Consider the following 17005-nt stretch of genomic DNA (forward strand, 5'->3'; position numbering starts at 1 on the left):
CTTCTCTCAAAATTCAGGGGACGTGGGCTTCCCTGACTGGGTCAGCATTTATTGCTTATCCCAAGTTGCTGTTGGTGGTGAGCTTGCTTCTTGAACTGCTACAGCCCATTTAATGTAGGTACACCAACAAGGCCGTTAGGGATGAAATTCCAAGTTTTTAATCCAGTAATGCTGGAGGGATGATGATAACTTCCAAGTGAAGGTGGTACGGAGCTTGAAAGATAACTTGCAGGTGGTGGTCTTCTCACATGTCACAGGCTTCAGGTGGCATTTTGCATTCCATCTGGCAGAAGTGGAGGCATCTATTGCTAAACATCTCCATCATTTCTTTAGAAAATTAATCACCCGCCATGTTGTGGCAGCCTTCCAATGACAAGCTGAAGAGCAGTACAGCCTTAGGACAACATTGCCTGCTCAAACGCGTGTGCTTTTAAATGTGCACTCCAAGTGTAGACAGATTGTCTGTACTTACTGCTTTAGGGTAGCACTGTCTCCGTTTTGTGGAACCTGGCCTCCCAGGAATACTGGTTTCTTCCTCATCATGCAAATCAAGCTCTTCTTCATATTTCACAGTTTCTTTCCCAACTGGCATTAAGTGATCATCAAGTTCACCTGCACCAAAACAGAAGAAACCTATTAGTTATACCACATTTTTTAAGGGGATGGAAGACTAAAGAACATGCATTTGTTCATCTCTTACCGATTTTGTGCAGTCTTTCACAACAAAGAAGGGCTGCTGCTTTCTCAGCCAATCTCGTACAAGGCATTGGAGGACCCTAGGTACAAAAAAAAACACCCTCAACAGATTTGTAGCTATGACCTAAAGTAATACATTATCTTGGGGAATCTGAATTAACGGGTGCAATTTCATCAATGTGTTGTGGATTGCAAGAGTCAAAAGAATACAAATATTTAAGTAGCAGTGGTATTCCTCATCTCTGAAGCAGATGTTCATGCGTTCATGTTCCATTCCAGAGACTCGAGCGGTGCTGCACTTTCACAGGTATCATTCTTTGGGTGAAATACTAATCGAATGGTTTGCATACCTTCTTAATTGGGCATAACACATTTGAAAAGTAGAGTCATTCTGCCAGATGTTCTAGACAATCTTTGTCCCTCAATACATATCACTATTGTCTAAAACTTTCTCACGACGCTGGTATTTTGCAACATTTCTTACACAGATGTGAAAGGCAGAATAAACGCAAGCGGTCTCATTGTAATGTAAACAAAATGCTGAAACTAAACACCAGATCAACATCTCAAGAGGAAAGACACATGGGAATTTGTCTTTTCTTAACGAATTTCCTGCATTTTCTGTGGAGTCAAGAGGTTGTGTGTTTGTGATGTCTGAAGGTGATGAACAAGTCCCAAAATTATATCCTATTCTCTACAACACCACAAGAATAAAGCCGTACACCTTTCAGAAAGGAGATGGTTGAGGACTGCTACTTCTTTATAAAACCAGCTTAAGCCAGGTTTGAGAAATACCTAGATTGTCAATCTGATCCAAGTCACATTGAGAAATGGATAGAAAATGAATTCTTTAAAACATGAACATATGTAGGAGAGAGATATAAATATTAATATCAAAAATGAAATGCTTACTCACAGTTACTGGGACACGAAGAGGTGAATTAATTGGAAGGTAGAGAGTTGACTGAAAAGTACAATCCGAGAGTTCCTGCGTTTTACATTTTGGGGCCAAGTGTGTGAATGGGTCGCTCGGTAACCTGGCACAGTATCTTTCAGAAAAACACAAGTTGCATGTATATTAGGAATGTTATACAAGATACTTTTATTCTATTTAATCCTCGGGATCATCATCTTCCTACACAAATTGGAAATAATCAAAAGGAAATAACAAAAATTAAGTTCAGTACTACAACCCTTTTAACAAGATTATCTTAGGTTACTGAGTGAAGCAGCCTCCAAGGCAGAGCAAATGGCGAAGTGTTGGCTGCTGTTGCTGATTACAGGATTTCTACATAAAATATGCTTAGGCAAAGTTCCTGAATGGACATGAGGTGAGAATGTAATTTGTCCCAAAAAGCAAAATTCAATAATTCCATTTATAATGGAAACTTGAAAAAACAAAAATGCTGGAGAAACTCAGCAGGTCTGATTGTTGCTTTCTCCACAGATGCTGAGTTAATGTTTGGAATTTAGTACAACTTACAATGTCTTATCAGACTTCAAACTTTAACTCATTTCTCTCTCCAATGATGCTATCCGACCTGCTGAGTTTCTCCAGCATTTTGCATGTTCGTTTCAGATTTCTAGCATCTGCAGTATTTTACATTCATAATGGAAACTTTCTGCACAACCATGTATTGCTAGAATTTTGACTCTGAATCTGTTTCATCATTCAATAAGCTCATATCCAATCTTCTACACTATACCTAAATCTCTTAATTCCTTTGGTATCCAAAGTTCTACCACATGGACCTTGAATGCACTCAACTGGCACCAGTATAGGAGATGGAGCAAAGTAGAAAATTGTTAAAATTAGTTAAATGAAGCTTCTCCTTCACAGAGAGGATTAAGATATATTGTACGATGCCACTTGTGCATCAACTTATTGAGTGCTTTAAAACAGATATTAAAATACAGCAAATTTTGTTTTAACCAGCATCTAACAAACAAGCACTACTGACAAACTGGCAAAGATTATATACCTGAAATACCAGAAGATTATTGTGATCTCAGAGGAGTTAGTGGAGGCTGAGAAGGATCTCAGCAGTTAAGTTTTAAGTTATTACTCATGCTTTAACAAACTATAATAGTGATGTGTATTACCCTCTGCATTATGCTTGTATTAGTGTGCATTTTTACACTGAGCATGTGGCCCTTTTGATCAACCGATACACTCCTAGTCCCATCGGTGCGAGTGAGTAAAACATTTGCTGTAGTACTAAATTACAGATTGACATTAATGCCCATGTAAATGTCTTGCATAGAATGTTACACAAAATATTTATAGCTATAAAGTTACTGCACCCTGACAAAATAAGTTTGCTCCCCCCCTCAAGCATGCATCCCATTTCCTTTTGAGATCAGTGTCTTGCTACACAAGATACACAGTAATGTAGTCTTTCCTTTTTAAAAATTTACTCATGGGACTTCAAGGGTTGTATGCATTGCTCATCCCAAACTGCCTTACAAATGGTAGTGATGAGCGACTTTCATGAACCACAGGAACACTCATGGTACCACTAAGAATGAGAATTTTGGCCAGTGACAAAGGAGGAACAGTGCTATAGTGATGCATGATCTGGAGGGGGTACTGAGGTGGTGGGGTTTTCTAGTGCATGGCATCAAGGGAGATTACTAACTTCAAAGCCTCAAGTTTTAACTTCCTCCTTAGCTCCTAAAAGTCCATGGGACCTTAATATCTGTTCCCCCTGCCCTCCAACTTTGTTTGCAAAGAGCATTCACCTGAAGCACCTTGTAATTCCTGCCTCTTTCTCCTGTGCAAGATAGCCATCCATCTCAGCTTCAACTCTTATCCAGTGTGGAATGACTAACCCCAGTTGCTCAAGTTCAGAAACTCCGCAAATGGAGTACAAGTAGCTAGAAACAATTAGTGTACACATATCACCCAAGATAATGGAGTATTCTGATCTTCCCACATAGTATATATTTTCTAATTGGCTTGCTCAGCTTTATGACATACTTCTGGAACAGGTGAGACTTGAATCCAAGTTTCCTGGCTCAGTATGGACACTACTACTGCACCACCACAACAGCCCACTGTTTGGAGTTTTCCAATCAACCAGTCCAGAAATGTTATCAACACACCTCTGATCCTTCCCTACCACTTCATCACAATGATCTCAATGTTTTTATGCATAATCTATCACAAGTGGTTTTCCAGGCAAAACTACAGTATCCCAAATTTCAAATGAGCCAGTACACCAAGTGAAGTCATCTAAAGGTTGTTCAAATTTGCATTGTCAGAAAGTAATCGTTTTGTTATTCTTAAATAATGCATACCTATTAAAACAGTATGTGTTGAGAGTTACAAAGCTATTATCCCAGAGATTTGTATATTTCACACAAGACAACCATAGTTATTGAGGTTTAGTTTCAAAAGGTATTATTTTACAATACACAGGACACTGCCGCCACTGGAAAAATTAGCCCATGGTACACTGTCATCCCCTTATAACTAAACACTGCATTTGTGAACATTATTTTTAGTACTGAAAAATAAATTGAATTTTTCTACTTTAATCTCCGCAATAGAGATATAGTTTGTAAACAAAAGGATGTAGCGTGGAAGGAGACTATTCAGCCCATCATACCAACATTAGTTATTTTAAAGAGTATTAGCTAAATCATAGCCATGCAATTAGTCCTTTTGAAAGGTATTGGTGACCTGACTTCCATCACCCTTTTAAACACTACTTTAATTCATAATGCACTGCATTGAAAAAAACTTTTGCAAATGATCTTTTGTTTTGCTGGCTCAGGGCCAACCTGTCAGCACAGGTTTCTCTGTCCAATGCAACACGTTAGTTTTTAAACACCTCCATTAAATTTGCTCTCATGCTTCTTTGCTCCAAGAATAATACAGGCAACTCCTATCAGCATCGGATTCAAGGTGTAGGGATGCAGAAGTGAGGGAACAAGCACAAACCCCGCACTACTCACCACCAATTTTATTTTTATTTCCAGCTATTTGCAAGTTTTGAGAAGATTGTAGCTCAGATTGAGGCTTTGGATACAAGTTTGCTCATTGAGCTGGAAGGTTCAGTTTCAGATGTTTCGTCACCATATTAGATAACATTATCAACGAGCCTCCGGATGAAGCACTGGTGGTATGGCCCACTTTCTATTTGTGTGTTTGGGTTTCCTTGGATTGGTGACACCATTTCCTGTTCTTTTTCTCAGGGGGTTGTAAATGGGATCCAAGTCAAGGTGTTTGTTGATGAGAGTTCAGGTTGGAATGCCATGCTTCTAGGTATTCTTGTGCATGTCTGTTTGGTTTCTCCTAGTCGAATTGGTGTCCTTCCTTATCTGTACATAAAGATACTAGTAAGAGTGGGTCGTGCCTTTTTGTGGCTAGTTTTCTGCCTGTTTGTCCAGCGTAGTGTTTGTTACAGTTTCTGCAAGGTATTTTGTAAATGATATTGATGTGGATCCCATTTCTCCCCCAAGAAAAAGAACAGTAAATGACACTAGTGCTTCATCCAGAGGCTCATGGATGATATTACCTACTATGGTGACAAAATGTCTGAAGCCGAACCTTCCAGCTCAGTGAGCAAACTTACATCGAGATTTCTAGCTATCTTATTTGTTTTAGACAGCAACACAGTATAAAACAACAATAAGTTCTAACTTTAACAGATGCTTAAAAGCTTAAGATTAGTGATTCCGCCAACGTGTTGTATCAATGGTCAGGATCTACCTGTTCACATGTCCAATGGCAGTGTTGATAGTTACTCGCGGACTCCCTTCTTCCGGCCTCAATACATACGGGGGAAGCACATCATCATCATCGGTGACAGGTTCTACCTCCAAATCAGCAGAATCCACAGACTTTGAGCACTTGTTTCGCAGAATCTTAGTAAGATACCAATGTAAATATATGAACCTTCCAGAAAATATAGCTACAAAACAATGTTTTACAATTACAGTATCTTCAGTCATAATCAACTCCAGGTTAATTCTGCACCCTCTCCTGCAATTATTGAGCAGAGATTGTTGCTTAGGTCTTTAGACATTCTTCAATAGAAACCTTAATAGTATCAGCAGGCTATTTGAGCTACATACATATTGAGAGCGCAATTCAGTCTTCACCCAACATTTATGTGTATAAACCTGTCAGAGGTCAGTGGGTGGTGAACAGAAACATGAATCATGCTATTTTAAATATCGACAGCTTAAAACACCAGATTGATTTGTACCAACCCAACAACCAGCTTAGCTGAGATCACCTAATGGAGGACAATGCTACATTAATAAGTGTGAACTGATGCACTTAGAGAAGCCAAACAAGGCAACAGAATATATGAACAACGGTGGAATTTTGTAAGCACTGAAACTAGAGGAACCTTGGTGCATGTCCACTGTTTCCTTAAGGTTGTGGGACAGGTAGATAAAGTGGTTAAGTTGGTAGATGGGACACTTGCCTTTATCAGCAGAGGTATACAGTATTTAAAAGCATGGAGGTAGTGCTGGAACTGTATAAAACAGGTTAGGTCACAGTTTTGCACGGTTCTAGAATCCACATTACAGGAAGGGTGCGATAACACTGCAGAGGATGCATGGGAGATTTGCCATATTGTTGCATGACTGGAGAGCTTCAGTTACAGTTTGCAACAAAAACTTCCAGCTCGGCGAACAGAACCACGACAGCTTCAGTTACGAAAAGAGATTGGACAGACTGAGGTTGTTTCTCTTGGAGCAGAGCAGATGGATGTGGAACATGATTGAGATGTATACCATTATGAACTACACAGACGAGGTTGATGGAAAGAAACCCTTTCCCTTGATGGAGGGATCAGTGACAGGGGAATGGATTTAAGGTTAAGGGGCAGAAGGTTTAGAAGGGATGTAGGGAAACCTTCAACATTTTAGTAGTATTTAGATGCACACTTTTGAGGTCAAGGCATACAAAACTATGGTTAAGTGCCAGAAAGTGGGATTGGTGTAGACAGTAATGGCCTAAAGAGCCTTTACTCTACCCTGTAGATCTCTATGACTATGATTCAGGCTGATTTTTAATATGAGCAACTCAGGTATTTATTTCAAATTGAGAGGATAGTGAAATATTAACTAAAACTAACTTGTGACATAGACTGATTAACACATGTACCTTTGAAGGTGTATTAGAATCAAAAACATACCCCAAGAAGAAGTATTAAAAGATTCATTCCTCTGGAACTGAAACAAATGTCATATTTTGTTACAATCACCTTATACTGTAGTTCTTTCATCTAGAGGACCTCTCTTTAATTCTACTAGTAAAAGCTAGATCAAAGTTCTATTTTGAGTGGTTGTGAAGATTCTCAGTGAGCTTGATTTGGTGGTTGGTGCATATTTGATCTTTAAGTTCCTAAGTCTTCCTGGGATGGGCGATGGTGACAACCATATGGCAATTCAACCAACGCACCATTTGCAATTGCTACATAATGGCCCCTGTTGGAAAAACGTACACAGGAGGATATTGACTAACTATGGTGATAAATAAAAGAACAATTACTATGGGTATCAGTAGCATTCTGGTCTTGAAATTCAGAAACCTTGAGTTTAAATTCTATCATGCAGGTAGAATTTGAGTAATCAGTACTAGCATCAGAAAATATTACCACGTAAGCTGCTGAAGTGCCAGATGAACTCAGCAGGTTTAGCAGCACTTGCTGACAAAAACAGAGTTAGTTATAGTTTGGAACCCAATGATTCCTCTGGATATAGGCAAAACATATTTGAAGCTCAGGACAAAACACATCACTGTTTTATCCTTGTAAAATGATTTGTATATAGTAAAATGCTATATATTTCAACCTGGGCTATTCAGGTGTGTCTCTCCAATTGTACTATTTTCAAATTTGCTGATGACACCAAATTGGGTGGGAATGCAAGCGGTGTGCAGGGTGCAAAGAGATATGGACTTGGACAACTACATGAATGGACTAGAACATGCTGAGGGGGAATAATAAAATTAAGTTATTCACTTTCTTTGGATAAAAAAAGTGAATGTTTCTTAAATGAAGGAAGGTTGGGAAGTGTGGATGTCTGAAAGGAAATTGGTGCCCTTGTCCATGCAGGTGCTACAAACAAATAGAAAGGCAAATGTCATGTATTGAAACAACTGGAGTACAGAAGATGTCTTTGAGCAGTTGTAGAGGGCCTTGTGATGGCCCTTAGTTTTAAACATTGCATTCTCAAGTGAAGAATGGGGCTGAGTGGGGGGGGGGGGGGGGGGGGGGGGGGGAAGACCTCATCTGGAGTAATATACAGCGTGTTAGTCTCCCTGTCTAGGGAAGGATATACAATGGACGTTCAACAGATTAATCCCTTGGATGGCAAATTGTTTAACAAGGAGTGACTGAGCAACTTGAATCTGTATTTACTACAGTTTTGAAGAATGAGATGTAATGCCAATGAAGCTTAAAAATTTTTCACAGCATGACAGAGTGGATATAGATTGGATGTTCCCCCTGGTTATCTAGGACCAGGGCGATTAATTCAGGATAGGGACAGGCCACTTAAGATGGAAATAAATTCAAATTTCTTCAGAGGGTGGTGAATCTTTAAAATTCTTGACTGCAGAAGGCTGTGGACTCAAAAATCAAGCAGGTTCAAATCAAAAAGGTTTTACAGTTTCTAGAAACAAATCTGATTCAAGGATATGGAGATAGTGTCATTTTTCAACACTGTGGAAATGATCAGCCATGATCTAGAATGGCAAGGCAGAATTGATGCCCTGAGCATCCTAGTCCAGTTTATATCACTTTATTTCAAGTGAATCCATAAATTTTGTTTATCTAACAAAAGCCAGTAGACACCTTTTCAATTGCCTTATAGGTTTTGAGGTCTTCTTTGAAATCTTCAATTTTGTCAGAATCTGAAAGCATGATGTAGTTTGAGATGGGTGCTCGTGCTCTTCCTTTCGATTGTACGTAAGAACGATATTCTGTTGGCAAATCAAATCGAACCACCAGATTGCATTTTGGAATATCAACTCCTTCTTCAACAACACTGGTTGCAATGAGCAAGTTGGTCTCATGCGCACGGAATTTTCTGAGCACCTACAACAAATTTTAGGGAAGAAAACAACATTAACGTTAATGCAGTCCCAGAAGCTCAATGACTAGGTAACACATTGTGGTAGAAGATAATTTTGCACTTATGATTCACCATCTACTTTAATTTTTCTCTACTTCAAAATACAGGCTTCAAAATAAACCAGCCTAAAAAGCGAGAAAGAGAAAATGACAATGTGAATCATCAAGTTGTTTTTCATACTGTAGATGTTGGTATATAATTGACATTTGAAGCTCGAAAAATCCCATCAATAAATGATGGTTCATCTATATGGTAAGTATAACATTAAAATGCTGGCATGGTTGTTGACATCTTGAAATTTTATCACTTTCAGCAAACATTCATGTCTTTTGCACTGGCAACAGTATTGTATTACCTGCCTGATCCCTTATGCCCAACTGTCGAAAATCAGGAAATTAAACAAGCATTTGTGGGAGAGTATGGGGTGTTGGAAAAGCACAGCTGGTCAGGCAGCATCTGAGGAGCAGGAGAGTCAAAGGTCAGGAATGACGAAGAGCTTATGCTCGAAGCGTCGACTCATCTGCTCCTCGGATGTTGCCTGACCGGCTGGGCTTTTCCAGTGCCACACTTTTAGATCTCCAGCATCTGCAGTCCTCACTCTTTCCTTTGTGGGGAGAGAATCTAGTTGAGTAATCTGAGTAGAGCATGATGCTACTGAAAAGTGGCAAGTGGCGTCTACTTGAATGCCATTGGAAAATGTGAGCTTTTTATATTGGTTACAAATTAGAAATTGATGATAAATGCTAGCCTAGCCAATCACCATAAGTCTGTGTCTTCTGCTAAATAACTATCGCAATGGTTTTCCTTTCCTTTCTCTATTCAAAATTATGAAAGGTTTTAAGTCTCCATAACTTTTTTTAGCTTCTCTGCTTCCAAAAATAAGGAGTGCTTTCCTAGCTCCTTTATACATGAAATCATTCCTGGGACCTATCGAATCAAATTGCTCTGCAACCATGATTGAATGGCGGAGTGGACTCGATGGGCCGAATGACCTTACTTCCACTCCTATGTCTTATGGTCTTATGGTAACCACTCCAAGATTTTTATATTTTTCCTGAACAGTGGTGTTCAGATTTGAACACAACACTCCAGTATAAGTGTAAATTTCAACTTGAGGCAGGATACAATGAAGATGTCCACTTATTTTAAAAGTAAACTTCCATAACCCTGATTTAAAACGAAGCGACAAGCCATGCTGTACTACCGGGCCATTCTAGAGGAGTCATGCTAATCCCACCTCACCTTGCCACTAACATACCTATAAACATCAGTACTTTAATACTATGATCAAAATACAGAGATAGATAATATCTACAAACTTAAAATACTTCCATCAGCCACAATGAGCTTAAAAGGAAAAAAAGACAACTCCTTGTATTGCCACATGCTTTCACAACTCAAGCAGCAAGTAACCCAGAAAGTTAATAAAGTCTTCATGTCTCAGGCAAAGGGTAAAGCACTAGACTCCAAAATCCAAAAGTTTTTTCCGAAAGTTTTTAAATCAGATTAACAAGGTTGTTTGGTATGGAAACAGTTAACCCAACTCCACACCCACTCAATGCATGTCACTCAGATGCAATGTGGGGGCTGGGGGGGGGGGGGGGGGGGGGGGGGGGGGGGGGGGGAAAAGAGCGCAGCCAGGCCTCAATTCTGTCTCAGGGCCGGTAGTACTCACTGAGAGTCTGCTGTTTGCTAAGGTTTTTAAAATTTCACAGTTGAACCGACACTTATTCGGAAATTTTTGAATTCTGCAAACCAGCTGGTCCTGAGCGTTTCGGATAAAGGATTGTGTATATGTTTCAGTTATTTATCTTCTGGGATTACCCATAGAGCTTCCAAGGAAACTACTACTCAACATTCTTACATAATTTGTTCAGAAATAAGAGTAAAGATTTTAAATGTACAGCTTTAACTAAGAGAATGACCAAGTGGGAAGCCAATACAGCCTTCAATATTAGATTGTTTCTTTGCGGAAAAGAGATGAGATGCCTTTACCTCCTCTTGTTTCCTGAACTCCACTTCCATCTGTTTATTACGAGGCTGGTTCTTTCCAATGCCATGACCAGTTATGAAATTACTGCTGACATAAGACAACTCTGGATCCTGCTTGCCTGCTTCTTTTATTAACCTGAGGTAAGATAATCAGGTTAACTCCATGAAACACGCAGGGCCAAAAACAGGACAACAATGGAAAACAAGGGGGGAAAAATAGCCAGGGCAAAGCCAAACCTTTAGCAGAGAATGATTTTAATGTCAAGTCAGTAATCGTCACCTGCCTACCTCATCTACCTGTGAAAATAGCTCCCCATTCATAATTTTCAGTAAAATGGCCAGAAATATTTTCTACTCCCAAGATATGGTCTGGGGTGAAACAGGTTATTTTCAATTTCCAAGTGATGTTAAAGCCAGGGAGCTGGCAAAATTCTAAATCTCTATCCTCTTGCAGTTAACATTCTTGTTAACTGCACACACGGTGATAAACGTATTAAGGATGAAATTGCAAGTAGCCTAGGATTCTTAGAGCTGTTCAAGATGTTCAGCATTGCAACAATTAATAAATCCAATAGAAAGCATATTGAACAAATCAGACAGAGTTGTGATCAAGCTGTCTTATAGTTTGATCGGAGCAAACTTTGTATAAGAGTTCTAACTCTGGTCTTGATACACAAGTGAAAGTTTGGAGAAGCTTGCTGTTTAACCTAGACAGGTCATATCGAAGTGGTGATTTTGGAAAGACCTACAAAACTCTACAGAAATCAAACAAGTTGTTCAAATAATAACTTTACATTTAATTGCAAGGGTAGGACAAAGGGACATCGGTTCAAGAAAGTAACCGATATATTTAGATTGTTGCCAGGAAATACAACAAGAAAATGATCAATGTAAAGAACAAACTTCTAATTAGAATAGCAGAGGTTAAAATGCTAAATCTATTAACTGTTTGAATTACAATGCAGTCTTGAGGAAAGCTTTCTGGACAGACAAATTTACTTGGGCTGAATTTTCTTTTGTGTATTTTGTGAAATCTGGATATAAAATCTTCTGCAATTTAAAAAAAAAATGTATAGGACATGGGCATCTCTGATAAGATTGTATTTGTTACCCATCCCTTGAACTGAGTGGCTTGCTAAACCATATCAAATGGTAGTTAAAAGTCAACTACATTATTGTGGCCTGGAGCCAAAGGTTGAACCAAAAAAGTAAGGAAGTTTCATTCTCAAAGGGGAGTAGTGAAAAAGATGGGTTTTTACAACAATCACTGATAGCTGACCTAGCCACCATCAGTTAGTCCAGCTTTATATTCAATCTTCTTTTAATTTAAATTTCACCAGCTGACACTGTGGTATTTGACGCAGAGTCTTCACAGCGACATTCGCAAACTTTCTTCATAAAGAGACCCACTCTTAGCTTATTCTTCAAATTCAGCATCGAATTATCAGTTCTCTTTTTTTAAATAGCACAAAATTGCATGCAAAATTTTCAGCAATGTCTTAGCCACGCACTATTATCCCTTACCTGTTTAAGACAACTGCTGTATAACGCCTCTCAACAAAAATAATCCCACATAATATATTGGTGAAAGGGGATGGGAAGTTAGTGTCAGTCTTCTCCTTTTCTTCTATTTCTTCATCCTCATCCTCATCTTCAGAATCACTCCATGATACGTAATTGTCCTGGTTTCGGTTGTTGTACCATTCAACACTTTCAAACTGCTGTCGCTCAAAAGGTTTGTACTCATGCAGGATTTCCAGCAATTTACTGACTTTTGGGGTCACGTATTTCAGATCGAGTGCAGCGGGTGAGAAGTGCTCTTCACAGAGTGCATGAATTTTCCTAAGAAGAGTGTCTGTAAACAAAAGGAACTTCCTGTTCAACTCCTCCTGCTCATGTTTTATATATTTCTGCAGCTCTCTTACCATCATCCCAGCTACTTTATCTGCACACCAAGGCCCCAGAACGGTTAATACTGCACGGCAGTCTACCAGTACCTACAGTAATCAAACATACAGATAAGGATTTATTGTGGAAGCTGATTTTTTTTACAAATAGAAAACATCATTGAAGAAATAAAAACACTATGCAGAAATATGATTGCTTAAAACATTGAAAATTGAATTTTGAAGTAAGTAGTGAAGGGGAATCACCAAAGACCTGGATGGCTCACCATCTCAAAACTAAATGTTTCTGCTTTTGAAAAATTCTACCAAGGTATCATCATCAACTCCATAATTCAAAGCATATGGAGATAGAAGGTTAACATCTAACTCAATACTATTTTAGGACAGTGAAATAGGCCAAGTGCTGGTAAATGGGACTAGATTAGTTTAGGATATCTGTTGGCAAGAAGTTGGACCAGAGGGTGTGTTTCCATGCTGTATATCTCTACGATTTGGAATTTGAGTTTTTCCGTCAGGAATCCCTTTCATCAACATTATATAAATTGATGCATCTTGAATCACAGGCAAAATATATAGGTGAAAGTGAGGTCTGCAGATGCTGGAGATTACGGTCAAGAGTGTGGGGATGGAAAAGCACAGCAAGTCAGGCAGCATCCGAGGAGGAGAATCTACGTTTCGGGTAAAAACGCTTAATCAGGAATGAAGGCAAAATTTATGATGTATGATATGGTAGATCTTCGTTTTCAAACATCTTTGCAAACAACCAAGACCTCAGTAACCTTAAAAATTTCAAACAGATATTTCACTGGAATCTGGGAGTAATACCGTCAGTATCAGTGTCCAAAAGAATAAATTAAGTTGAATCTTTATAAACAAAAACCCGAGTTGTATTACAAAGGTGTAAGTTAAACAGTTCAACATTTACCTGCTTAGGGACTGACGTTGGACCTCTATCATCCCAATGTGCAGATATGTTATTGAAATCATTAATAAAATTAAGTGCTTCATCCAACTCCTTTAAAAGCTTTTCATATAGTCCACTTTTATCCTCATATGGTCCACAGTCAAGCACAACTTCATGAGGCTGAGAAGAATACCTAACGATGAAAGATGACAACAATAAATGAAGCATATCAATCAGCAATACTTATTCTGCTCCTTTCCTCCATCTTCATAATAAAACTTTGTTAATTTTTAATAAGCAAATTAACAACTCCATTTCATTGCAGGTATAATAAAATGGATACGACATTGACAGAACAAAATTCAAATCCCTCAAAATGTAAATTCTAAATCTGATCCAACAACCATGCTAATTTGATGGCTGGTACCAACATGTGTGACCATGGTCCTGCCAGATTATAGAAACCAAATCGTTTACGAATGCCTTTCAGGGAACACACAAACACTAGTGGTAAAAACAGAAGTTAGCTATTCAGCCCTTTAAGCTGCCCTATCATGCTGTCAGATCACATGCCAGCTCATCATAGGCTTCAACTCCTTTAAGTTTCAAAATCTATTTACTACACCTTTACGTGCTTTCAATGATGTAGCGCCCACAACTCTTTGGGGGTAGTGAATTCCAGACACTGTCCTCCGAGAGAAGAAACTGTTCCACTCCCTAGTTTGTCCACTGGTTTGAAATGTGTATACTAGAAAAACCATTTCAACAACAAACCTAAAGACCCCTCAAAATCTTCAATATTTCAACAAGCACATTCCCATTTTTAAAACCTCTAATGAATAAAAGGTTAAATCTGTTTAGCTGCTCTACTCTGAAAACCAATACCAACATTTGGTAACATTATCTGCCATTTCCAACCCCATTATTAATTCCCTGTCGCATTCCTCAAGGACACCACACTTGTTTTAGCTACTATATCTTTTGATTAAGCTCTAGTTCGAGTTTTATATTTATATTTTTGTCTATTTACTTTGATAATCATTTTCCCCCTTTTGGTAAACAGTCTAAGAGATCTGTTGCTAGTTCATAACACAAAATCCGTACTCCTCTGGCCTACTATTACAGTTTTTATTGCTTTGTATGCCTTAGAGGATTGGACTGGATTCTTTCATTGACTGTCTCTGTTAACCATAGTGGTTCAGCCTTTTCATCAAGTCTTTCTTTCTGACCAGAATAATTTAAGTAACATGAAATATCTGCTTAAATGTGTGCCACTGATCATCTATTGACCATCCCCTTATTTTCCCAGTCAGTTGTGGACAACCTTCAACTACATAATTCCCTCTTATTTAAGTCAAGGGCACTGGTTTGCTCTCTCTCAAACGAAATTTAAAATTCTATCACGTTGTGAACACTATATCCTACAGGATGTCCAAGTAACAGATCTGATTAACTCTTATTACATACTATACTGGATCTAAAATAACTTCTGCCAGGTAGGTTGCGCAAGTAGTACTGCTCTAAGAAACAATCTCTGATGCACTGTACAAATTCATCATGTTACCATCACCCCATTTGATTTCATAGGATCATGGAATCCCTACAGTGTGGGAACAAGCCCTTCAGCCCAACAATTCCACACCCATCCTTCTAACAGTAACCCACCCAGAGACATATCCCTACCCTATTAGCCTATATTTACCCATGACTAATGCACCTAACCTACACATTCCTGAACACTACGGGAAATTTGGCATGGCCAATTCACCTAAACTGCACATCTTTGGATTGTAGGGTGAAACCGCTGCACCTGTAGGAAACCCATGCAGATACAAGGAGAATGTGCAAACTCCACACAGACATTTGCCAGAGGTTGGAATCAGGCCTCTGGCACTGAGAGGCAGCAGTGCTCATCACTGAGCCACCATGCCATCCAGTCCAGTCAATAGGACTCATGGCAATTGCACTGCCTTGTTTACACAATCATTTCCTAATTTATACTTTGTTCTACAGTGAGTCACCTCTTTGGGGGCTCAAACTATTGCTCCCATGAGCTCTTTCCTTTGGTATTCCTTCTTTCTGCCCAAACTGATTCCATATCAAGATCTAAAATCACTACTAATACACCTACTCTCTGCCACACAGGTACTGTCCTTTATCAACAAAGCTATTTCATCATCTTTTACTTTTCGTCTATTGGCCAGAATGTCGAACCCCTTTAAATATCGACTCCCTCCCTTTTGTCACCTGGCAGCCATGTCTCTGTAACAACTATGAAATTATGGTCATCTATTTCTATTTATGCCATTAACTCATCGATTTTGATACAAGTGCATTCAACTAAAGAGCTTTCAACTTTCACCATGATCTATTTACTCTAATTCCAATTTTTGCTGCACTCTTCTGGTATCTTCTGCTCCTCCCTGTCACTTTGATTATCGTTTGCCTCTACATTCCTCTGTACATTGGCTATCATTTCTTTCTTTTTTTATTTTTAGAACTTCCCTAGAATTGAACCTCCCTCCGCCATTTAGTTTAAAATGGTGTCTACATCCCTAGTTCTACTACTTGCTTTATAATTTTCCGAGTTGTTTGTAACCCCTCAGGAGAACCTCTTTCTTAGTCTACCCAGGTTGTTGGTACCTATGTGGACTGCAACAACTGGATCATTCCCTTTCAACTCTAAGCCCAAAAGTGATATCCTGAACATTAGCACCTGGTAGGCAACAGAACCTTGGGGACTCTTCGTCTTTACTGCAGAGAACAGTATCTATTACCCTAAATATGCTACCGCTAATTGCTATCATATTGCTCTTTTTCCCATCTACTTCAATGATGCTCTGAACTACTGTGCTTTGGTCAGTTTGCACATTGTTCCTGCAGTTGATGCCCTCACCCTCAGTGGCAGCAAGAATCTCTTTCGGGGTTCGTACCTACTGGTCGAAGGCCCTGGTTGATGTTCCTTCAAAGCTACATCCTGGGTAGCTAGATCTGCCTTACTCACAGTCACATGCCTCCTATCCTCAACCACAGATGAAATTTGATGTAATTTCAAGTAACTGAAGGGTTTGTTTCCATACTGTATAACTATGACTAACTCTCTCCCTTCCTGATGTTTTGCAGTGTCTACACCGCTGACCCTAAGTTGCTTGAATACTTGCTGTGTGGATATATTCACTGTGGATTGCAACAGCATCCTCCAGTTCCCAAATACCACAGCTGTAACAAATTGCCTTCCCAACACCTCTATTCTGTCCTATTTGTTAAATAAGTTTGGAGGCTTTTTAGCTTAAAAGTCAATTTCTAAACTGCATTCTTCAGCAATAATAATACCTCTAATTTAAAACACTTAGCCAATTAAAAAGGACATGGAAGAAATACCTACCTATCACTGCCCTGATTTTAT

General features: G+C 39.0%; 1 protein-coding gene across 4 annotated transcripts in view; it reads right to left on the reverse strand.

The window, feature by feature from the left end:
- The window catches only part of dicer1 (dicer 1, ribonuclease type III), a 179553-nt gene that overhangs the window by 71612 nt on the left and 90936 nt on the right, over nt 1–17005 (reverse strand). For all 4 annotated transcript variants that reach the window (XM_060829478.1, XM_060829479.1, XM_060829480.1 and 1 more), the window contains exons 9-16: nt 13621–13792; nt 12313–12785; nt 10792–10924; nt 8517–8759; nt 5414–5568; nt 1613–1745; nt 701–776; nt 473–612 (exon numbers count right to left, since the gene is read on the reverse strand). In XM_060829478.1, coding sequence (XP_060685461.1) covers nt 473–612; nt 701–776; nt 1613–1745; nt 5414–5568; nt 8517–8759; nt 10792–10924; nt 12313–12785; nt 13621–13792 — 1525 coding nt within the window. The remainder of the gene's footprint in view (nt 1–472; nt 613–700; nt 777–1612; nt 1746–5413; nt 5569–8516; nt 8760–10791; nt 10925–12312; nt 12786–13620; nt 13793–17005) is intronic.

Source organism: Hemiscyllium ocellatum, chromosome 8 (genome assembly GCF_020745735.1).
Source record: "Hemiscyllium ocellatum isolate sHemOce1 chromosome 8, sHemOce1.pat.X.cur, whole genome shotgun sequence".
Classification (NCBI taxonomy): domain Eukaryota; kingdom Metazoa; phylum Chordata; class Chondrichthyes; order Orectolobiformes; family Hemiscylliidae; genus Hemiscyllium; species Hemiscyllium ocellatum.